General features: G+C 36.6%; 1 protein-coding gene across 1 annotated transcript in view; it reads right to left on the bottom strand.

Annotated features, from left to right (window-relative positions):
• Positions 1-26,143, bottom strand: part of LOC309863919 (transmembrane protease serine 11C-like) — a gene marked incomplete at both ends in the record, with an annotated part of 46,433 nt that overhangs the window by 3,363 nt on the left and 16,927 nt on the right. The window contains 4 exon segments of the mRNA XM_082729160.1: positions 498-640; positions 1,504-1,653; positions 1,656-1,726; positions 3,237-3,407. Of these exon segments, the coding sequence (XP_082585286.1) occupies positions 498-640; positions 1,504-1,653; positions 1,656-1,726; positions 3,237-3,407 (535 nt within the window).

Below are 26,143 nucleotides of genomic sequence, written 5' to 3'. Positions count from 1 at the left end.
ATAGTACATAGTACTATGTACTAAATAGTAGTAGTTTATAATAGTACAAACATATACCACAGCATTTTCGCAACTTGAATAAATTAATATTTGTAAAGAGCTTAATACAGTGCCTACCACAGGGAGATGCTATATAAACACTGTTAAATAAACAAAATATTTAGGGTATTGGAACCACCCTCAGTTAAGAAAGTTCCATGATCATTAGGTTTGGGGTTGGATTCAGTTGAGTGCTTCTCAGTGAAAGAGCCAATCTGACTGAAGTTGTCAATATTCCATTCATCTCTTTATTGCTTGTTCCAAATTTCTTCCCTACACCTCCTGACAGCTTCTTATAATGGTAGGAGTGGTTTAGCACATTAGTATCTTAATTTAATAAGTATCTTATTAAATACTAAATTTTTCTTCTTTTGAGAACATTGCACAAGCAAATTGGAATTAAAAAAAAAAAAAAAACCACAGGAAAAAAATCTTGAAAATGGAGTAGGCAGATTTACCTGGCAGGCATCCACACTTCCCTTCAGGAACCCCACACGCAACATTCCAGGTATGATCACATGACCATATACCTCTTCACTGTTGCAGGTTTTATTATCTATGATCTTCACTAATCCTTTCTGGAGTATATTAGGACTTGTTCCTAAAGGAAGAAAATCATACAATTTTTGTTAAGTTAATATTAATATCTCTGGCTAGGCTTATTAATTCCTAATGGTATGTACAATTTCCAAATCAATGTAAAACATACATTTTAATTAGGCTTTTGTCTCCTTTCTTAGTTACAAAGTAGATTACATGTATGCCTTAGAAAACAAAATGAAAAATTCATATTCCAGAAACATACACTTTATAATCATTTTAAAATTTTCTGCCATTACTGTAATTCTGAATCATAAAATTTAGATTTATTTTTTCTGCTTTCAGATGCATTTATGAACATAAATAGCCACTAAATCTTTACATTATTAAGGTCATGGGGGTGCATTGCCTTGTCACACAGGACTACTCATTTCTCTCCATTAGAAATGCCTAGTCCTCTGCAGTCTTGTTTGTTTGTTCTGGTGCTTACCTGCATAAAACAAATATTTATTATATTTTGTGGAGATTCTCTAAATTTAAGCTTTGTGAGGGCAGGAATATTTGCCTATTTTATTCATTAATATATCCAAAACACTTGGACCTGTATTTGGAATAAAGGTAATAATCAAGATAAATATTTATTGTATGAGTGAATGAATGAATGAATAAAATGGAGGAAAATGAATTACTTCTTTAAATAATGCATTTAAAAACTGCCATTGTTAAGGGAAATTATGATACAAGCTCTATGAAATTGTGGTTTCTGTGTGAATGTGGTTGAGAATAATTTCAATCTATTGCACATTATCCCCTTTAAAATGATCTAGAGAAAGTATTTCTCAGATTAGTTATGATTTGGAGTATTTATTTTTAACTTCTAAAACTCAAATTCAAACCATGTTTGGAGGAAGGTTAGGAACTCACTATCAGACTTCAGCGTTCCCCATCCAGTGACCACCACATCTGACTTGGGTGGGAATGTGTGAGTAGCTTCTGGAAGACATGCTCTTAGAATGTTGCTTGTATGTAATACTGGTGAGGGCAGATGCACAACAGCAATGTCATTATCGCGTGTGGGTACTTTTCATGAATTATAATATCCTTGATACTTTGCTGTGTTTGTGGGTCACTTAAGAGGAGTCCAAAACTAACATTCCATTCTTTTTCCTTCTTTTATTTTATTTTATTTTATTTTATTTATTTATTTGACAGAGATCACAAGTAGGCAGAGAGGCAGGCAGAGAGAGGAGGAAGCAGGCTCCCTGCCGAGCAGAGAGCCCGATGCGGGTTCCCGATCCTAGGACCTTGAGATCATGACCTGAGCTGAAGGCAGAGGCTTAACCCACTGAGCCACCCAGGTGCCCCATAAAATATATTTTAAAAGACAAGCCATGGGAACTCATTTTATCTGTCCAGAAGGCTAAAAGTAAATATGGTAAGATTAAATAAAAAGTGCAAGATTATGACACAGAGTAAACTTATGGAAATTAAGAAAATAGCCTAAATCTTCTTTTACAATCATTAAAAACTATAAACATATGGACATTGGGGAGGGTATGGGCTACGGTGATTGCTGTGAAATGTGTAAGCCTGTTGATTCACAGACCTGTATCCCTGGGGAAAATAATACATTATTGTTCATAAAAATAATTAAAAAAACTATAAACAGGAAGATATTTCTGACTTTTACTATTATTTGTTAATCAAGTGTTCGTATATTAAACACTGAAAAACAGTGCTGTGAGAACATTTCAAAGTCTGGGTGCTTGGGTGGCTCAGTCCTTAAGTGTCTGCCTTCAGCTCAGGTCATGATTCTGGAGTCCTGGGATCAAATCCCACATTGGGCTCCCTGCTCAGCATGGAGTCTGCTTCTCCCTCTGACCTTCACCCCACTTGTGCTCTCTCTCAAATAAGTGAATAAAATCTTAAAAAAAAAAAAGGTGCACGTCAAAGTCTCAAGGTAAGAGGGATTAAAAAAAAAAAAAAACCAGTAAGTGTCACATAAACCAATAGAAATTAGTAAAATGAAACCTCAAACAAAGGGCTAAAAAACCCCACAAATGCTTGGTGCAATAATAGATCCTTTAAAGAAATAATAATTTCAAATCGGGCTGCTAAGTGTATGGGAGGATGCAGGATGAATTCAAATACTTATGACTAAATAAATAAGACCAGATGAAATAATTCTGAGAAAGAAATAGGAGACCAGTGCTCTGTTTGGGACTTAGTTTCTTTATAAAATTGAATTAAGTCTAGCTTAGTGATTCTCAACTGAGGGCTATTTTGTCCTCCAGGAGACAGTTGGTGTTAATTGGAAACATTTGTTGTTGTTAGTCCCTGGGGGATGCTACTGGCATTTGGTGGGGAGGGACCAGGGATGCTGCTAAATATCCCGTAATGCTGCACGGAACAGCCATCCCAAAGCTAAGAATCATTTGGACCAAATATAATAGTGCCACTGCTGGCCGATCCTATTCTAGCCTGAATATCTCTCTCTTTTTTTTTTTTTTTAAGCTGATTCATTGAGTAATTTTTGAGAGTATACGTCACCATATGGAACATTTGGAGGCTTAGTTGTATGGCCATATTCTTGAAAGACATGTATCAGACTTCTGGTGCATGAGTGGCTTTGAGACCTTCCGTGGTGCAGAGCTTACTTTATGAAGCGGTGAGCAGGAGTGAAGAGCCCGCTGTTACTAATCAGAGTGGCTCCCCACCGGTGCACTCCGTTCTGTTGCAGGCTAGCTTGCCAAGGCCATTCCCCTTCCTGGGCATCCACGCCCCTGCTATCTTGTTGCCAGAAGGAGTTATTGTTCCTTGTCCACAACCTGCTCAAAAGAGAATTCACTAGCATACAATGATATTGCTATTATTATGCAGGCATTGCTCTAGTAAACAAACTCTCCACTGAGGAAAAGCCCACAGTCTTGGAGAAGTTAGGACTAACTGCGGACATGAAGTTTCCTGAGAATTTATTCAAACCAGATGGACATCTTCCTCCCCCAACCTCATCAGTCATGTCATGTGCGCTCTCCGTATATCTGTACAGCCTTGCTCTGATCTGTTATAAGAGGCAAGTGAAATGAAATGTTTGAGTTTGGAAGATAATGATCAGTAACTGTTGTCTATATGTGCCTTTTAATTTTGTGAGCAGTTGTTTAAAGGAGTGATTGCCCCGAAACATTCATAAGAAAGAGTGAATAGATGTGAATGTCAATGGGATATTGACAAGAGAAAGAGTAGACAAAAATGCATTCACATTCAAGGACAATCCACCATATCTGGCTAAAAGGAATAACACACAAAGAGAGCCAACCCTTTCCCAAAGTGATATGCTTCTCTGTGTCAGAACTGTGCTCTCCTGTCAATTTAGATCCAAAGAAACTGCTAGACTCTTTTAAGTCTTTAAAGAAAATTTGCAGTAATCATACAACTTCCCTCTAATTCTGTCTCTGATTCTCTTGACTACGTCATCTTACTCTAACTAAAACACTGAGCTTATTCCCTAACAAGTTTATGGCATCTTTTACTAGAGATGGTCAGTCTCATTAATTAAAATTTTTTCGAGGGCAGGAACCATATCTTAAAAAAAAAAATATTTTTATGGGGGCGCCTGTGTGGCTTAGTGGGTTAAACCCTCCGCCTTTGGCCCTAGTCATGATCCCAGGGTCCTGGGATTGAGCCCCACATCGGTGGTGGGGGGTTCTCTGCTCAGCAGGGAGCCTGCTTCCTCCTCTCTCTCTGCCTGTATATCTGCCTACTTGTGATCTCTGTCAAATAAATAAATAAAATCTTAAATATATATATATTTAGAATCTATCATGGAGAACCTATCACCTATAAGAAGTTCAATAAATGTTTATAGAAATGAAGTCTATGTCCTATGACCCATAAGACATCTTGAAATAAAAATGATACTTGACTTTGAGACCCCTTTCTGGAATGGGTGTGTTCCTAACATTTAGAGAATAAGAAAAACTTGCCATAATCAGTGCAGTCGACATCGATAAAAGCAGTGGTACTCAATCAGGGGCAATTTTGGACTCCACTCTTAGCCCCAGGGCAAATTTGGCAATATATGGAAATATTTTTGGTTGTCATAATTTGTGGGGGGTGTGCACTTTTGGTATGTAGAGGCCAGGGATGCTGCTAAAAACCCTATAATGCATATGACTATTCCTGAAACAAAGCATTGTCTGGCCTAAAATGTTAATACTATTAAAGCTAAGAAACTCTGAATTAGAAAAAGGTATTTGTATCAAGAATGAGAACATTTAAATTAATTGGAAAGGTTAGATGGTCAGTTGCTTCCCAGGGATGTGACAAGATAATGTCTTGAGATAGTCGTCCCTGAAGATGGAAAGGCATCGGGAGCACGGGGGAGGGACATGTAGACTTTTAAAAAGGTCTCTGTTAGCCTTTTGAAGTCCTTAAATGTGTATATTGCTTCTGATTCTAGATTGTTCTCTTTGATGCAATCTAAACATCAGATTCTTAAGGCAACCTTTTCGTAAAAACCACTTACCTGCAACACAGCCTAGGTGGTTGTTATTTTTGAATGCAAGAGTCTCACTTTTGACTCACTGAATATAACTCCCTTTTCTTTTCCTCTTTCTTTCCACTCCCTTATCATGGAATCTACAGAGGATAAAAAAAATAACTCAGAACCCGAATGTATAAAGGTTCATCCTTATCCTCCCTTCTGTTCAGACAACTCCTAAAGGAAGTTGGCTTTTACTCATCGTCCTTCAGAGAAATATAAAAACAAAGATGCTTCTCTGTGGGCTAGGAGAACCTCCCTGGGATGACTCTACTTTCCTGTTTGTGCATTTGTTCAGAATTGTAATCTAATTTATATTCATGCCTCAATTTCCATTCTGAGTTCTCATTTACTCATTGTTGCTATGTCTCTTAAGCTTCTAGCTGCCACCTCTGCAGTATTACCTTGTTATAACCTCTACTGAAATCTTACATGGCACCTTTTAGCTTTTCTTATATCAGAAGAGGTCATATAGCAAACTCTAAAAGTTTAAGGAATATAATGAAGACTTGATGGCTGATACTTCCAGAAACGTCAAAGAATCTACCAAGCTCTTATAGCCTCCCACTCTTCTAACTTCCATCCCATCATTTATTACTATAATACACTTTGTCATGTACCAAACTCTATTCTTTCTTCAAACCTGTTTGATTTTTCTTGCCTACCTCTCCCCTCTTGCTATTTATTTAAAGTACAATTAAAACCTCAGATAGGCCAAGTAAGGTTCAGAATACTGATCTGGTTGATTGCTTAGTGTTCTAGCTAGGGGATATACAAATTGGCTGATCTCTTTCTTATTGCTGTTTTTATTCCTGTCTTGATTACTTCTCTTCTGCCAACCTGACTTATTTTTAATTGTGGATTTTGATTGTATCAGTACTAAAATTTTCAACTGGAATGACTGACTTTAAAATGTCCTAATAGGATTGTTCAGTCAAAATATATTAGAGAAAAATAATCTAATACAGCTTTGTGTTTAATTTTGCCCAGGTTGTTCAACTCTGCTGTGACTGAAAGGTAGTAAGAGCCATCAAGGTTGGTGTCACCTGGCCCCGGAGGGTGATTTCCAACTGCCCTAATTAGTCTCAGTGCCCAGGTAAGAGCAGTGCTTCTCTGACAGCCTGTGACAGACTCTAGCAACCCTGGGGATCATATTTCCCAGGGCTGTTGGTGGGAGAGTGGAAGCAGAATGCCTTTGACAGCAAGGAAGCTGATTGTGTGTACGTCTCAGCACATGAAACTTGGCTTGCATGATCAGAATTCCACAATGAGTTCCCAGGCCTAAAGTTTTTATAGGTAGAATAAAAAATACAACCAACGTAAGTACCTTGTGTGTGCTATCTTCTTTTATCATTGCAACAGCTTGGAACTGAAGGTTTAAGAAACAAATTAATAACCATCCAGTTAGTATGTGTTGGATCTGGGCTCAAAACTGATGTGTAGCTGGTTTTCAGTCCCAAGTTCTTAATTATCACTGCTTGTCTCTAGATACCCTCTGCCATTATGGCCTGTAATAATGTGTTTCTTATTTAAAATCAGTTGTAGCAGTCAATTTAATAAATTATATCAGTCAATTTAAGACCAATCATAATCATCTTTTCCCAGGCTTCTAAAAGCAGACTTCCCATTACATCTTTGTGGACACTGTATTGATTGTCAAATGTAAGTCTTTTTTTGCCATTCAGGGAATTAAATTTCACTAGAAGATAACTCTTTGTTAATGAACTTACAAAGCATTGAGAAGATTTTCTGCTGTCAGTGTTGCGATATCTAAGAGTCAAAGAAAAGGAAATAGGAAACATTTACATTTATTACATATTTTTCAACATTAATAATTATTTTGTTTTGAGGAACACATTATTCATAAATATAACCACATTATTCAATTTTGACTCTATAACTTCCATGTTCATGGATTAACACAGAAATAAACTCTTAGTATTCATTCTTCTGTTTCTAAAAAGACTCTCAAGTTTCCCATTATAAGTTGAAAAAGAGTTCTGCATCCTGGAAAGCACTAAAATACATGAAAAATAGTGACCTTTCACTGTATCTTCAATCCAAATCACCAGATAAAGGAATTATCTGACCTCATTGATGCACCACTTTAAATCCTCTTAGCCCCCCCCCCCCAAAATTTATAAAGAACTTATCAAACTCAACACCCAAGGAACAAATAATTCAATCAAGAAATGGACAGAAGACATAAATAGACATTTCTGCAAAGAAGACATCCAAATGGCCAACGGACACATGAAAAAGTATTCAGTATCACTTGGCATCAGGAAAACAGAAATCAAAACCAAATGAGATACCACCTCACACCAGTCAGAATGGCTAAAATTCACAAGTCAGGAAACAACAGATGTTGGCGAGGTTGCAGAGAAAGGGGAACCCTCCTACATTGTTGGTGGGAATGCAAGCTGGTGCACCCACTCTGGAAAACAGTATGGAGTTTCCTCAAAAAGTTGAAAATAGAGCTTCCTATGACCCAGCAACTGCACAACTGGGTATTTACCCTAAAGATACAAATGTAGTGATCTGAAGGGGCACGTGCACCGAATGTTTATAGCAGCAATGTCCACAATAGTCAATCTGTGGAAAGAGCCTAGATGTCCATCAGCGGATGAATGGATAAAGATGTGGTACACACACACACACACACACACACACACACACACACAGTGAAATATTATGTAGCCATCAAAAAAAAAAGAAATCTTGCCATTTGCAACAATGCGGATATTATGGATATTATGCTAAAGGATATTATGCTAAGTGAGATAAGTCAATCAGAGAAAGGTGATTATCATATGATCTCTCTGATATGAGGAATTTGAGAGGCAGGGCAGGGGGTCATGGGGGCTAGGGAGGGAAAAAATGAAATAAGATGGGATCGGGAGGGAGATAAATCATAAGAGACTCTTAATCATGGGAAACAAACTGAGGGTTGTTAGAGTGGAGGGGGCGGGAGGGATGGGGTGGCTGGTGATGGACACTGGGGAAGGTGTGTGCTATGGTGAGCACTGTGAATTGTGTGAGACGGATGAATCACAATCCTGTACTCCTGAAACAACTAATACATTATATGTTAAATAAATAAGTAAATAAATAAATACTATTGACCCGTATCTTATTCCAGCCACAATGTGGTGATGAATTCCACACATATTTGAATCCTCTTTACTCAGAAGTAATTTCACACATGCCCTTCTCAAGTTAGCGCCTTATGTTTCTCACTTTGTGCCAGAAGGAACCCATTGGACATTCCCAGATGGGCAATGGGAAATGTGGGAGTTAACTCTGTTGGAGCTGGTGTAATGCTTCCCCCTTTTGTCATACGGGAGCACAGTCCTGATGTTTAACTCAGAAGATCCCATGGGATAGAGCTAGATTTGCCTGTGATGCTGAAAACTCTCCCTCCCCATTTCATTCCTTTTGTTCTATACTTTCTCAGATCAACTACTATGTGCAAGTCTCTGCTGCAGGCTCTGATTTTTGAGAAACCAGGCTAAGATAATTAAATAACCATATATCATAACAAATAATGTTAATAACTAGGAAAGACTATGTATATTGTTTTTTAAAAAAGATTTTATTTGTTTATTTGATAGAAATCACAAGTAGGCAGAGAAGTAGGCAGGGCTGGGGAAGCAGGCTCCACGCTGAGGAGAGAGCTCGCTGTGGGGCTCCATCCGAGGCCACTGAGATCATGACCTGAGCCGAAGGCAGAGGCTTAACCCACTGAGCCGCCCAGGTGTCCCAAGACCATGTACCTTATTATATTTAGTGCATTTTTTGGTGTTGAGTTGTATTTTGCTATATTTTGTTCCTTTTAAAATTAATATCTTTTGTATGATTTCATTATTCAGAATACTCAATTAAGCATGCCATTTCATTTCCCATTTGCTTGGATTAAAAAAAATTATTTGGTAATAAGGCCGACTTTAATATTGTCTTCTCATTCCTAGACACGTTGGGAGTTTTTTGGGTTAGATTTACAATAGACAATTTTGCTCTTGGTCCCAAATCCCTGCAGAACCACCAAATGATGATAAAAGTGTTTGAGAAGAGTGTGGACAAGTGAATCACAATTATGTCCCAAATTTCAGATGTGGAAAAATGTAAATATACTAACAATTTCTACTTGAGAGTTTCTCTTCAAAAATGAATCACCACTTGCTTAATAGGTTAAATACTATAAATGCCAATGAAAGTTCATCTTTATTATACTCTTGCATTTCTATAAATCCAGGAGGGATTATATTCAACAATTATAGTTACACACTCTTTCATTAGGTTGCACAACAAATCAAGGAGACAATCCTTTACCAGAGCATCAACTTGTTTGAACAAAAAGGCAGGAGCAATTTAACCATCAGACAGACTGACTAGATGTGAGTCACACCTACTTAAACAGAAAGGTGGCCCATTTCCATCTAATCCTTTATAGCTGCCTTCCAGAAGCTAATTTTTATTGGGTAGGATAATTTAGAGTTTGATTTTGAGCTTTGTGTGGTTAGTAAAATGTATCAAACCATATTAAGAGTTTGGGAAATAATTTACCTCCTGTAAATCAACTGGAAAAATGTCAAATCCTATACCTTACAAGAACTAATCATTTAGAAAACCCTACTATGTTCACAGAACTTTCTTCTTTCTTTGAGGTTTCTTTATTGATGTATGACTTGCTAAAGGGAAGAAATGTTTGTGACTTATAATTTGCTTTTAATAGTTGTGTTATGCCAGAGCTTCATAGAGTAACTATCACTTGGGTGGAGGAAGGGCAGGCGCAGTACATGGGGAAGTGACTTAAGTTGTCACTCCCTCGGATTGAGTCACTGCTGTTTGTGTTTCCTACTTTTTAGTTTCCTTGGCTCACACTCAAAGGCTAGAATTCCTATGGATTTACGTTTGAATCAGGAGTCAACTCTGTCACCTAAGGTGCTCTGTGTACAGCTGTAGCATCTAAAGGAAGAGACAAAAAACAATGGCACTGCCCCTGCCAAGAAGGAGATTCCATCAAAGGATAGTAAGACAAAGCATTTTTTTTAATACTACTTACAAAGGATACATTTATTTTTATTCATTTTAAATTTTTTATTTTTTAAATTACTTTTCACTGTACTAGAATTCATTGTTTATGCACCACACCCAGTGCTCTGTGCAATACGTGCCCTCCGTAATACCCACCACCAGGCTGGCCCAACTTCCCACCCCCAGCCCCTTCAAAACCCTCAGACTGTTTTTCAGAGTCCATAGTCTCTCATGGTTCATCTCTCCCTCCAATTTCCAACTCCCTTCTCCTTCCTCTCCATCTCCCTATGTCCCTGTATTATTTCTTATGCTCCACAAATAAGTGAAACCATATGATACTTGACTGTCTCTGCTTGACTTATTTCACTCAGCATAATCTCTTTCAGTCCCGTCCACGTTAAATCCACTCTGAGATACCACGTTACACCAGTTAGAATGGCCAAAATTAACAAGACAGGAAACAACATGTGTTGGAGAGGATGTGGAGAAAGGGGAACCCTCTTCCACTGTTGGTGGGAATGCAAGTTGGTGCAGCCAATTTGGAGAACAGTGTGGAGATTCCTCAAGAAATAAAAAATAGAGCTTCCTTATGTCCCTGCAATTGCACTACTGGGTATTTACCCCAAAGATACAGATGTAGTGAAAAGAAGGGCCACCTGTACCCCAATGTTCATAGCAGCAATGGCCATGGTCGCCAAACTGTGGAAAGAACCAAGAATCCCTTCAACAGACGAATGGATAAGGAAGATGTGGTCCATATACACTATGGAGTATTATGCCTCCATCAGAAAGGATGAATACCCAGCTTTTGTATCAAGACAAAGCAGTTTTTTAAAAATATTTAATTAATTTATTTATTTCACAGACAGAGATTACAAGTAGGCAGAGAGGCAGGCAGAGAGAAGAGGAAGCAGGCTCCCTACTGATCAGAGAGCCCGATGTGGGGCTTGATCCCAGGACCCTGGATCATGACCTGAGCCCAAGACAGAGGCTTTAACCCACTGAGCCACCCAAGAGCTCCTCAAGACAAAGCAGTTTTAAAAACAGCTCAGGAACTGTGCATTATCTTCTCCTGTGGGCCAGAAATCACAGACAACTGACATGGACCCTGTCCTCAGTGAACTTGGAGTGTAGTGGGAGAGTTGGATGACGAAGTAGATAATGTAATCTTGTATGATTAGTGCTATGGTAGATTTGTGCACAGAAAATTGGAGGCACCAGGAAAAGTCACTGAACATAGAGGGACAGCAGGGAAAATAGGAAGAGCTGGCGACAAAAATTCTTTTGGAAAGGAGCCAGTGAAACTTACGGGGGGCAAAATAGGCATGATTCACTCATCGTTGAACATGAGATTAGAAAAGATGCTTAGATGCTTTCTAAATGAGGCTTTGGATCTGTAATTATTTAATATTGGGTGTCTTTCTGGGATTCAAAAGTGAGAAATGAAAATTTGGATGTATTGGTGAAAGTTTGATATCTAGTGACTATTTTCTTCCTTAAAAAATATCTAAAACACATCGCATGCCCTCCTCATTGCCCTTCACTCAGTTACCCCACCCCCCACTCACCTCCCCACAACCCTCAGTTTGTTTCCTGGAGTCAAGAGTCTGTCATGTATTTTCTCCCTCTCTGATTTCTTTCCATTCAGTTTCCCTCTCTTCCGCTGTGAGGTGATGAGCACTGGCTGTTAGGCACAACTAATGAATCACTGAATATTAAGTCAAAAACTAATGAGGTACCATTATGTGGGCTAATTGAATTTAAATAAAAAATAAAATAAAATATACAATTAAAATTATAAAAATAAATGAGAGAAATGGAGAAAAATATCTGAAACATAATAATCATGAAAACTAAGCTGTATGATTCTGAAGTAGAAGGAAGACTTTTATAGTAGCAGAAGATAAATTTATAATATGAATTTCACATAGATCATGGGCTTTAACTGTACTTAGGTGAATTTATTACTTTGCATAAGTCCAAATGGTAAATAAACTGATTAATCCTACTTTTCAAATATTTTCCCAAGGGTTTCAGCATTAAAAATATAGAGATTACTGATTCTCTTTTGGAGTATTTTATGAGATGTTTAAAATTTTTCATCTGTTAGACTTGTGAAAATTTTAAAAATATAAGTAAAAGTACATGAACTTACTAAGTAAGGTAACTACTCTAAACTTTTTTTTATAACTCAGGAATTATTCTTTTTTACCTTGGAAGTTCATTCATAATATTTTCACTGCCCCCTTCCTCCCAAAAAGGAGCATTAATATGAAAGGTCTGAATTAAAAGGCAAAGAAACGGAACAGGCACTTGGATTGTGGTTGAACAAAATGTGATTCTTTGCACACTGAAGTTTTAATTAATCACCTGGCTGTGTAATTGGCCTCAGTAAATGCTTTTCTTTATGCTTCTCAGTAGACTGAAAATTATTTCTGTGGTTAGACATTACATATTTGTTATTCCTTGGAGTGATGTAGATTAGTTCTTTACAGCACATATCTTCAACATGTTTTTTTTTTTTTAACGATTTTTATTTATTTGACAGACAGATCACAAGTAGGCAGAGAGGCAGGCAGAGAGAGAGAGGAGGAGGAGGCAGGCTCCCTGCTGAGCAGAGAGCCCGATGCGGGGCTCGATCCCAGGACCCTGGGATCATGACCTGAGCTGAAGGCAGAACCTTCAAACACTGAGCCACCCAGGTGCCCCTTCAATATGTTTGCTATTTTGACTCTGAAGATGAAAATTTAAAAAGTATTTTATTAAGAGATAATTATAATAGATACATCTTTTAATAAAATGTTTTAGTAAAATTAATACATTTTAAAATTAATTAAGTCTTTAACATTAGTTAAATCTTATATATGCAGGTGGTAGTTTTTAAGGTAGAACTGTGCTTCCATTTTTTTATTTTTATGAAGATTTCAAGAAATATGAAAAATCCAAATTTATTTGGATATTATTCTATACTTAGCCATCGTTGATTTTAGCCTTGAAAGCAGTACAGAAGGCTACTGCAATGAAGAGAGGACAAAACATGTCCTGGGAAGTTTGTTTGTTTGTTTGTTTGTTTTTAAGATTTTGTCTATTTGACAAAGAGCAATACCAGAAGCAGGGGGAGCAGCAGAAGGAGAAGGAGAAGCAGACTCCCCACTGAGCAGGGAGCAGATGCAGGGCTTGATCCCAGAACCCTGGGATTGCGGCCTGAGCTGAAGGCAGACACAACTGACTGAGCCACGTAGGCCATCCCATGAAGGGTATATTTAGACAGTTATGTTGATACAGTGAGCAGTGGACAATGTAAGTGATAACATGCATGGCTTAAGCTTTTGAAATGACACACTTATGCTTCTTTGTTTTCTTTTTTTAAAGATTTTATTTATTTATTTGACAGACAGAGATCACAAGTAGGCAGAGAGACAGGCAGAGAGGGGGAAGCAGGGTTCCTGCAGAGCAAAGAGCCCGACGTGAGGCTCGATCCCAGGACCCTGGGACCATGACGAGAGCCCAAGGCAGAGGCTTTAACCCACTGAGCCACCCAGGCGCCCCAACACACTTATGTTTCTAAGTGGCCCTTTTGAGGACACATATTGGACAGAAAGTTAATATTTAGGATTAGCACTTTCACTTTGAAAAGTTTCTATCTTGATTCTGCCTCATACCTAGACATCTTGTGAAGGTCTGCATTTTGACGCCATAACTCTGGTGTAACACCCAGCTGAGAATACTTTATGGATGGATTTCTTTCAGTTCATGTCCCCTGTTTTCTTTATGAACTATTTTAAGAGGTAGTTTCTCCAAGAAGCTTTCCTTCTTAATTCTGTCTTCTCAGATAATTTCTTAGCTTCATATTCTCTTGCCAGTTTGCAAATAGTAGTTTTTGATGCAAAATAACTATCACCTTGTAATATTTTGTTCATTCTGAATGAATTAAAATTTTTTCTCTGAAATTTATTTGTTTAAAATGTATTTTTTGGGCACCTGGGTGGCTCAGTGGGTTAAGCCTCTGCCTTGGGCTCAGGTCATGATCTCAGGGTCCTGGTATCAAGTCCCGCATCAAGCTCTCTGCTCAGCGGGGCGCCTGTTTCCTCCTCTCTCTCTGCCTGACTCTCTGCCTACTTGTGATCTGTCTGTCAAATAAATAAATAAATAAATATTTAAAAAATGTAATTTTTTACACTAAAAAAATTCTGAGAACTATACATATTTGAAAAAAACAAAAACAAAAACCCAGAAGGGTTCCTGGGTGGCTCAGTGGGTTAAGCCTCTGCCTTTGGCTCAGGTCATGATCTTAGGGTTCTGAGATCGAGTCCCACATCGGGCTCTCTGCTCGGCGGGAAGCCTGCTTCCCCTTTTTCTCTGCCTACTTGTGATCTCTCTCTCTCTGTCAAATAAATAAAAATCTTAAAAAAAAAACACAGAAAGATAAAAATATTCAGGCATTGGTTAATAGACCCAATGACAACCATAAGAGAATTTATACTTATTTTATGTAATACTTATGAATAAATCCATGAAAATTGCATAGTTTTTGAAGTTGCACAAGTAACTGTCATTGAACACAAACCACAACTATTCTTACTCAGAACATGTAGGACTCTTGTATGTTTCTTTAGACATCCTACACAAGAGACAAAGAATGTAGAAGTCAAAAAGAATAGAAAAACTGGCTAGGAAAAATTTTCTAAAATTTTAAAATTTCTTACTGACAGACTGAGTGAAGACATTTCTTTCTTCTTCTTCTTTTTTAAAGCTATTCATATTTTGAATGCCTTTTCGTGTCCCTTATTGATTTTTTCCACATTATGAGCTTTTTTTTTTTTAAGATTTCATTTATTTTATTTGACAGATGGAGATCATAAGTAGGCAGAGAGGCAGGCAGAGAGAGAGGAGGAAGCAGGCTCCATGCTGAGCAGAGAGCCAGATGCAGGGCTCAATCCCAGGACCCTGGAATCATGACCTGAGGCTTTAACCCACTGAGCCACCCAGGCGCCCTCACATTATGAGCTTTAATCAAAGCTCTAAGGTGTACAACCTATCAGTAACAGGAATCACTTTAAGGGAAAAAAAAACCCATTGAAACTGGCATCTAGTATATGGTACTTTAAGCTATTTGATGTGTACTGCATTAAGAGAAGTAGGCAAGTGATTTGTAGGCATAACAAATCAGTTATGTAAAGGAAGAATCAAAGTGGTCTTGCCTGATGGCTTTAGTACCTTTACAATCTTTTATTAAGTGTTTATGAATGTAAAAACATTTTAATATTAAAAAAAAATCTCAAGTAACCTAACTTGGCGTTTCAAGGAACTAGAAGAAGAAAAATTACCATGAGGAAAGAAATAACAAATATCAGAGAAGAAACAAGTGAAATAGATACTAAAATGATAGAAAAGTTCAATGAAACTAAGAACTGGTTCTTCAAAAAGAAAAAGACAAACCTTTAGTTAGACTAACCAAGAAAAAAAAAGAGAGAGAATTCTAATAAATAAAATCAGAAATGAAAGAGATGTTATAACTGATGCCACAGAAATACAGAGAATCCTAAGAAGCTACTATGAACAACAATAAACTTGACAACTTAGAAGAAATAGATAAATTCCTAGAAACATACAGTCTACTAAGACTGAATCATGAAGAAATACAAAATGTGAACAGACTGATTACTGCTAAGGAGATTCAATCAATAATCAAAAAGCTCCCAACAAACAAAAGTCTAGGACCAGATGGCTTCCCTGGTGAATTCTATCAAACATTCACAGAAGAATTAATAGCAATTCTTTTCAAATTTTTCCAAAAAATAGAAGAGGAGGAACACTTCCAAACTCATGAAGCTAGTATTACCCTGATACTAAAATCATACAAGGATGTCATAAGAAAAAACAATTATAGGTCAATGTGCTTGATGAACAAAGATGCAAAAATTCTCAATAAAGTATTAGCAAACTGAATTCAACAATATATTAAAAGAATCATACACCATGATCAAGTGGAATTTATTCCAGGGATGCAAGGATGGTTCAACATCTGGAAATCAATCAATGTGGGGTTGGAGAAGGTGGGCAGAATTGGTGAAAGGAGTCAAAAGGGGGTTATTTTCCACTTATAAAATAAATAAGTCATGGGGCTGTAATGTACAGCATGCTGACTGTAGTTAATAATACCATCTTCCAGTTTTGAAACTTGCTAAGAGAATAGAACTTAAAAGTTCTCATTATAAGAAATTTATAAAATAAATATGTATGGTGACAGATGTTAACTAGACTTATTGGGGTGTTCATTTGGCACTATATACAAATATCGAATTGTTATGTTGTACACCTGAAATTAGTGTAAAGTTACCTCTCAATTATACCTCAATAAAAAAAACATTTTAGGCTGCTAGAATATGGAGGATAAAATGTCATTATTATATTTTAGTGGGAGTAACTACATAGTGCTAGTTTTTCAGTCTTAAAAGATTGCCAAGTTTCTCAATGTCATTTAAAAAAACTCACACTATGACTCATTTAAATAATGTATGTTACAACAATAACTCAGAGATCTAGGAATACGAGATAAAGAGCCAAACTCATCAGAGTGTCTAAGATCTAATCCCAAGAAATGTGTGTATTTTTAAATGTAATTTTAAGAAATCTAATATTTTATTGTGATATAATAGCGATTCAGATGCAATTGTAATAAATAATATTTATTTACCCCTTTCCTAATTTTCCCCAAAGGTAATATCTTGCAAATATATTAAAGACAACATCTTCAAAACTATGGTACAATATCATAACCAGGATATTGACACTGATGCTGTCAAAATACAAAACATTTCCATCATCACAAGAATTTGTTGTGTTGCCCTTTTATAGTTACATCTACTTATTTCCATTCTTCTCTTCTTAATCCCTGGTAACCACTAATCTGTTCTCCTTTTCTACAATTTTGGTATTCAAGAATATTATATATTCATATAAATAGAGTAATACAATATATAATTTTCTTCATTGGCTTCTTTCACTTGGTATAATTTTCTAAAGATTCATCCAGGTTGTTTATCACTGAGTAGTATTTCATGGTATGATGTTCCCATATTTGTTTAGCCCCTGAATTCTTGAGGATATCTGGATTTTTTTAAGTTTTTGGCTATTAGGAATAAGGCTGCTATAAACGTCATGTAAAAATTTTTATGTGAACACAATCATTTGTATGAGATAATACCTAGGAGTGTAATTAATGGGTTGTATGGCTGTGGCATGTTTAATTAAAAAAATACCAAACTGTCTTCTGGAATGGATGTGCCATTTTACATTCCTGTAAGTGTAGTATGGATGACGCAGTTTCTCCCTATCTTTGCCAGCATTTGGTTTTGTCATTATTTAAAAATTATTTAGCCATTCTCATAAATATGCAGCAGTATTTCATTGCAGTTTTAAGTTGCATTTATCTAACTGCTAATGATATTGAAGTCTATACATGTGCTTGTTCGCCATTTGTATATTCTTTTTGGTTAAACATCTCTTCCCATGTTTTGCTCGTTTTCTAAACTGATTGTTTTATTCACTGAATTTTGAGAGTTCTATATATATTCTAGACACTAGTCCTTTGATAAGTGGTGTGCAAATATTTTTTTTCCAGTCTGTAGATTGTCTCTCCATCCTCTTAACCAGGTATTTTGCAGAACAAAAATTTTAATTTTGATGAAGTTTAATTTGTCAAATTTCCTCTTTGAGTCATGGTTTTGATGTCAAATCAAAGATCTCTACCTAGCCCTAGCCAAAGATTTTCCTTCCACATTTTTTTTCTAAAAAAGATAATCCTGAAGTTCCTGGGAGGCTCAGTCCATTAAGCATCTGCCTTTGGTTCAGTAAAGTATTGATCCCAGTAAAGTCATGATCCCTGGGTCCCAGCTCCGTGGGGAGCCTGCTTCTCCCTCTCCCTCTGCCTGCCACTCCCCGCCTGTGCGCACACTCTCTCTCTGGTCAAATAAATAAATAAAATCTTAAAAAAAGATAATCCTGTATATCAACTTGGGGACAGTTGAGAGGGTTTTGATCCATAAAGATGGCTTTTCTCTTCATTTTTTACATTTTCTTAGATTTCTTTCGTAAGTGTTGTGTGATTTTCAGCATTTAAGTCCTGTGCATATTTAGTTAGGGCTCAGGAAGGGTGGAAGCAGAGGATCCCTACTCAGCCTTTGCCGGCATGGGTTGAGGTAAGGCCATAGTTTTTTCTTTGGTGTTTTGGCTGCAGCTGGGCAGTTATTGTCAACAAACATTCTATCTTGTTATACTGATGCTTTCCTGGTCTTTTGAATGAAGAAAGCAAGCTCCCCCCACTTTCCCCCCTCTATTCTTGGGAATTTTAGGGTCAATGGCTTCTTCAGGTCCCCTCTGAGAATATATGAAGCTAACTGATGGGAACCCACCACCATGTTGTTTGGGAGGCTCTTGTTATGTTTGTTTTCTATATAATACCTAGGAATTTTAGCTGTATTTAGTGGAAGGAATAAGAGAAAGTATATTCAGTCCATCTTCCTGGAAGGGAAAGCATGAATTTCTTACTGCATATTTATAAAACTTTCTTCTTACACCTTTTATTCTATTTTTTGTTTTGTTTTGTTTTATCATCTCAAATCCTTGTTCCTCTTTTTTACTTCTTAATAAATGAAAATATTTCCCAAAGCTCTATGTTTGACTCTCCCTTTTCTCACCTTACTATATTTTCAATCTTATTATTTTTTTAGGACTTCATTATCATGTTATGAGGATGGTCATCATATTTATGGTTTTAGACCCAAGCTTCCTCCAGAGGACCAATCTTTTATTTCCAAATGCCTCATAAATAAGTTTATCTGGAGATGTATAGGCTATCTAATACTCAAAATATAAGCTAATCATTTATATTCTACTACTTCTTTATTCTCTATTTTTTAATTTAATTTTTTCAGTGTTATTCTCTATTTCTATATGAAGTTAACATCCCACGAATTACTCAGACTTAAAACTTGGATGTTGTATTTAATTCCTCTCACTCTTGTGCCTCACATCAGTTACGTTCTGTCATTTTTTAAAAAGATGTTTATTTATTTGAGAGAGAGAGCAGAGCAAGAGACAGTATATGAGCAGGCAGGGAAAGGCAGAGGGAGGAGAAACAGACTCCTCGATGAGCAGGGAGTCCAATGCGGAGCTCAATCCCAGGACCCTGGGATCATGACCTAAGGTGAAGGCAGATGCTTAACCGACTGAGTCACCCAGGCACTCCATTCTGTCAATTCTGTAAATATAATCTCTTTGATATATGTTCACTATTTCTAATATTATTTTCACTATGATAGTTCAGGTTTTCAATTCTTCACACGTGTACCATTTTAATTTTCTTCTAACCAGCCTTTCTGCTTAAAGACTCTCTCCTCTAGCTCATTTTATACAACATTATCAAATTAAATTTTAGAAAGCAAAGCTTTAACCTTGTGTTTCTAATAATTTAATGGATCTTAATGGACCTTATCAAAGTGCAAACTCTTTAACCTAAAACACATCACTCTTAATTTTGATTATGTTATAACTCCACTCAGCCTGGGTGTAAGAAGTACAATAGCCTCAAAGGCTTAGGTTTTTGAGAAATAACAGAAAGCTAGGACGAACTTGAAGGGAGACAGGAGCATTAGTCTTGCTATATATAAGTACAGTTGGCTTCTTAGGAGTATATAGGGCAAGTAGGTTTTTTTGAAAGCCCATAGCAAATTTGAGATTATTTGGGTTTGATGGTGATTGGCAGTATTCTCTGGCAGGTTATATTAGTCAGAGTTCTCTAGAGAAATAAAAGTATTTTTAATTAATTAATTAATTAATTAATTAATATATAATGAGGAATTGGCTCATAGACAATTATGGAGTCTGAAAAGTCCCATGATCTGTCATTTGCAAGCTAGAGACCTAGAAAAGCCAGTTGGTGTCATTCTAGTTCAGATCCAAAGGCCTGAGAAACAGACTGCCTATGGTGTAAATTCCAGTACAAGGAAGAGGAGAAAAATCAACGTTTTAGCTCAAAATCAGGCCAGAGAGAGAGAATTTACCCTTTCTGTATCTTTTTATCCTATTCAGGCCTTTAATGAGTTAGATTAGGCACACCCACACTGGGGAAGGCAATCAGCTTTATTCAGCCCACCAATTCAAATGCTAATATCTTCTGGAAACATCCTCACAGATGCACCCAGAAATAATGTTTAACCAGGTATCTCTGTGTCCTGTTCAGTCAAATTGCCACATAAAATTGATCATCACACCGATCTGTCCCAACCTCAGATGCAAGATGTTGGCTATCAGGACAGTAGTGTCTGTGTTCCAGATGTGTCTAATACATAGCTGTATATTCAAAAATTTGGATTTCAAACTCTAAGCTCAAGGTTGCATTTTAAAAGTCCTTAAATATTATTCTAAGTAAGTATCTAGCTTTATTGGAAAACATTTTGAAATGCCAGGAATAATGCTCCACATCTTTCGGGAGACTTGGCAACATTTTTTTTTTTGGAATTAAGTCAAAAATTAGGAAATGATGGTGTCTGAAGAGCCATAAGTTACATAAAAGATTTACTCACTCGAAGTTATTTAATTAAATAAGGAGACCCCAAACACCCTCATTCAAAGACTATTTGCCTTCGAATTTATAAATTACTATGAAATATTTAAAATAAATTTGGAGAATGTAGAAGAAAGATCACAGAGAAAAGAGAAGTGACAGTAAGAACTCTGCTTGACATCGAAGTATGAGGAAGAAGTAAAATATAAAGGACAAAGAAGAGAACCAAAAGCCTTAAATATTGGGGTCATTTAATGAAGATAACAATAATCCTACATTTCCCTAAATGCCCCGAGGGAACTATAATACCCACTATATATTAATGACTGTTCATAGTAATGTCAGAAAAAGTAGGTGTTAAGTTTGAGATAAATTTTTTTTTTAAAGATTTTATTTGTTTGACTGAGAGAGAGAGAGAGAGAGAGAGAGAGAGAATAAGCAGGCAAAGTGGCAGGCAGAGGCAGAGAAAGAAACAGGCTCCCCCCGGGGAAAGGAGCCTGATGCAGGACTTGCCCAGGACCCCGGGATCATGACTTGACCCGAAGGCAGCGGCTTAACTGATTGAGCTACCCAGGCATCCCAAGTTTGAGATAGATTTTTGAAAAAAAAATTTTTTTAAATAGACTTTCTATATTTTATTAAAAAAATAAAATATAAACTCTTTAGAAAACTTGCCTATTTAGAGTACTTCCAAGAAATTTTGAATGGTTAAGGTCTTATACTAAGAATATTTTAAGAAAACTTTTGCTCAAGATTGATTTTTAGAATATTTATAGCAGCAATGTCCACAATAGCCAAACTATGGAAAGGACCATCAACAGATGAATGGATAAAGATGTGGTGTACATATACACAGTGGAATACTATGCAGCCATCAAAAGATATGAAATCTTGCCATTTGCAATGATGTGGGTGGAACTAGAGGGTATTATGCTGAATGAAATAAGTTGATCAGAGAAAGATAATTATCATATGATCTCTCTGATATGAGGAATTTGAGAGGCAGGGCATTGGGTTGTGTGGGGTAGGGAAGGAAAAAAAATGAAACAAGATGGGATCAAGAGGGAGACAAACCAAAAGAGACTCTTAATCTCACAAAACAAACTGAGGGTTGTTGGGGGTGGGCGGAGTAGGGAGAGGGTGGTTGGGTTATGGACATTGGGAGGGTATGTGCTATGGTAAGTGCTGTGAAATGTGTAAGCTTGATGATTCACAGACCTGTACCCCTGGGGCAAATAATACATTATATGTTAATAAACATAATTTTAAAAAAAGATTTCAAAAGAATTAAAAAAGAAAAAAGAAAGGACACTCTGGGGAATACAATGCTTTTATTTATTTATTAAAAAGATTTTATTTATTTATTTGACAGACAGAGATCAAAAGTGGACTGAGAGGCAGGCAGAGAGAGAAGAGAGAGAGGCTCCCGGCAGAGCAGAGAGCCTGTTGTGGGTCTCGATCCCAGGACCCTGGGATCATGACCTAAGCCGAAGGCAAAGGCTTTAACACACTGCACCACCCAGGTGCCCCTACAATGCTCTTAAAAAATGTCCTCTAGGATTAAAGAATCATTAAAGAATGGTTAATTCAGTTCCTTAAAGCATGGTAGAAATGAAGCCATGCATTATCTCAGGATCAAGCCACATGAATGGAATGTATTCTACTAACATCATCATCCATATTTCAGTCTTGGCCAGCTGTCCCAAATTAATGGTAGGCCAGAACTTTATTTTTCCTCTTGTAAAACTCTTAATAATGGGTCAGGACTGTCATCCTTATATATAAAGTTCTATGTTATTATTCCTTGTGCTACTTCCATAGAATTTGAGTTTTTACTTTAACCATATGTGATTTACCATAAGTATTTAAAATATTTCTCACACCTATTCAATAGATAGTTAAGTGTACCAGTATGTACAAGGCATTTTTGTGTAGGAAACTATTATTTTTAAATATACTTATTAAAGTTATGAGCATTAACTTTGTAAGGTGCTTCATTTAAAACCCTTACTTAGCTTATGAGATATTTCTTCACTTTTTCAAGGAATGACCTGATTTTTTCCTTTCAGAACTTTTAGGAGAGCCGCCATGTGGTCATCCTTGTAGTCATGTAGTTGGTATATCTAGCATAGTGTGACATTTTTTTCTTAGTTCTTGGTGTGTTATTTTATGGCTGTGAGTGTCAAGTACATCATTCTGTGAGGTCCACTTGTTTGGTGAGATATCATTTACATTGTTTTCCTGTTCTCTTTTTGTGCACTAAAATTTAAATTACATGAACATTAAGTACTATACATATGTTCTGTTTCATTGTTAAACTATAGAATAACAAGATCATGTAAGTAATCTTGTTATAAAATAAGTAGTAAAGGAAAATTCACTGTGTTAACCAATTTTAACTGTTGAGGTTATCAGCTCTATTTTTTTTTTTTTTAGACTTTATTTATTTATTTGAGAGAGTGAGAGAGCATGGGAAGGGGTTGGTGGAGGACAGGCAGAGGGAGAAGAAGACTCCCCACTCAGCAGGAGCCTGGTGCTGGGGCTTGACCCCAGGACCCCAAGATCACGACCTGAGCCAAAGGCAGACACTTAACTGACTAAGCCACTCAGGAACCCTAATCATCTCTATTTGAAAGGAATGTGGTATTGTTTAAGCATAAGAGAACATAAATTCAGGAATTTGGGAATGTATAAAAATTTTTCCCATTGAAGTCAATGTTAATGGCTTCCTCATAAAGAATTTGACTTATGAGAGATTTTAGAATTGGTGGAAAAAAATGTGGCTAATTAAAGAGTGCACTTCATAAATACTGATTGTTATTACCTTGGAAGGTGGTCAAATGTCATTTTTTGTGGAATCCAGGAGTGACTGAAAAATTAAACATTGTGTTCGTGGGCCTTAATAATTGAAGCATTCTTTCCATCCTAAATCTGGGAGTGGCAATATCTACTAGTAACACACTTGCTATCAGCCCTCCTTAATTGGGATTCTAGAAGAGAGTTAAGCTCTAATGCCCAAGGGGGCTTTCATTTTTATGAAATTAAGGAACTCCCTCCTTTTATTATTGAAATATAGTCAACAATCATCGTTGTATGAATTTCAGGTGTATAATATAATGGCTCAGCAATTTTATATATTACTCCGGGTCCATCGAGAGGAGTTCACTCTTACTCCCCTTTCTCTTTCTGCAGTTCTCTTTTTTGAATCTGGAATCATGCTGTGTATCATCCTTAAAAGAACTGACAACGGTCACTCACATCATTTTTGTTAGGGCTTCATTCTTTTTTGGAACTACAGTTGAGAAAGGCTATAGACATTCTCTCCTACTTTGATTTTCGTTTGCAACTTTCATATTATGGAATTCATTAATTCACCCAACAATCATTTACTGCTATATGCCAGGCCCCGCGCTAGGCTTGAAGACTTAATGGTGAACAAACAATGACATGGCCCCTCCTCTCATGGAGCTTATCTGATGGAAGAGAGGGTCAGTAATCGAATAATTTAGTGAATTTATAACTAAAACCTGGAAGGTGCTGTGAAAGAAAGGAACTGGCTACTCTGAGAGCTGTGTCATATGGATCTGACTTCTACTGGGACTGTTGGCTAAACGTGATGACAAGGGTTTAGAGGTCAGTGGATTGAGAAGCCTGGAGTTTTGGGCATGTTGCTGACAAAATTATTTTTCTACTATTCTCTTTTAGCAACTTGCAATCACTGTTTGATTTTACCAGCTGATGACAGCATTAAGTCCAATCCACATCACACTGTTTATATTGGATAAGCTTAAAATATATTTGTGTAATAGTGATACCGGTTGTGCCTTTCATACACACTATGTCAGTCTAAGGTCAAATATATATATTTGTATATGTATTTATTTATTTTATAGACTTTTTGCTGAGAGGGACAATATTCTTTTTCTCTTTGATTTCCCCATAGTGCCTGGCGAAGTGTTTGTACAAGTACTTCAAAATTGGTTATTCAAGTTAATATTTCACAATATTTTATTTCAACCCCTCTCAGCGATTCTTTAAGTTAGATATGGATTTACATGCTTTCTTCATTGATGTTAAAACTGAGGACAGAGTTTAAAAGACTTTGATTTGTAATGACTGACTTTAGATTTAGAAAAAGAAGCCAGATTTTTCTTCCAGTGGAATCTTTAAACCTGCATCTTAAGTAGATTTGTAGTGCAGTTCTCAGTTTTAAACTGATTCATGAAATAGTGTAGAGAATGCACAGTGCACTTAGATTCAGAAGATATGAGTTAAAGTGAGCTTCACTGGAGATGAGGAGTCAGAAACTAGAGGTGTTGCTAAGGGAGAATGACTACCCCGCCTCACAGCACTAGTGCAGCAGGGGCACCTTTAAATCCCTATCCCTAAAACCGCACCAGAGAGAAATCGCTTTATCTGCAAGCTTCTTCCTCTTTATAAAAGATCATGGTCCATAGACTTCATGGGAGCTTTCTTTTTTTCTGAAAAAAAAAATGAACACGCACATCTAAGGCCCTCAGTGCAATGCCTGACAAAGAGGGAGTACTCTAAAAATAGTAACCCAGATAGATTTTCTTCTATATATATATATACTTTGCTCATTATTTATTTTATGACTTAGAGTGAAAAATTTTTTTTAAAGATTTTATTTATTTATTTCACAAACAGATCACAAGTAGGCAGAGAGGCGGCAGGCAGAGAGAGGAGGAAGCAGACTACCTGCTGAGCAGAGAGCCTGATGTGGGGCTGGATCTTAGGACCCTGGGATCATGACCCGAGCCGAAGGCAGAGGCTTTAACCCACTGAGCCACCCAGGTGCCCCGACTTAGAGTGAATTTTACTTCATTGACTCTTCTTTACCTATAAATGAGGCAACCAGACCAGATTTCTCTAAAGTCTTTTTCAGCTATAAGTTCTTCCAAATGTCTACTGTTGCAATAAATAGTACACTTTCATGAATTTAATTTGGACCAGAAACCAGTAACCTATTTTCACTATTCCTAATTTTGCCAACTGATCTGGAATAAATAACTTAATATGCATGACAGTTACAGAGAATAAAAATTCTAAATGGAAATTCTGTGAGATTTTGCCTTTTAGTCATGATAATACACAGCAAATTATTAAAAATATCATCAACACTACCCTTTTTAGATACTCATTCCTATATCATTTGGTATGTGCATAGGAAAAGAAAATGAATTTTATATTAGCATAAACAGAAAATGGTAAGGTAGAATTTTATCCAAATTTCCTGGGCCATAGTCAGTATTTAGTTAGTATTTATTTGGTAAATGAATAAATAAATTAAGCCAATAGTAATTTAGTATTATAACTAAGAATGATTTAAAGCAGTTTTCTTGGGGTAGGTATAATTATTAAGTGCTGAAATATTAATAGACACTTGAGTTGATTAACTT

The sequence above is a fragment of the Mustela nivalis genome (assembly GCF_964662115.1).
Source record: "Mustela nivalis genome assembly, chromosome: 4".
NCBI lineage: Eukaryota > Metazoa > Chordata > Mammalia > Carnivora > Mustelidae > Mustela > Mustela nivalis.
Note: the sequence above shows the minus strand (reverse complement) of the source record. Positions and strands in the feature narration are given on the sequence as shown.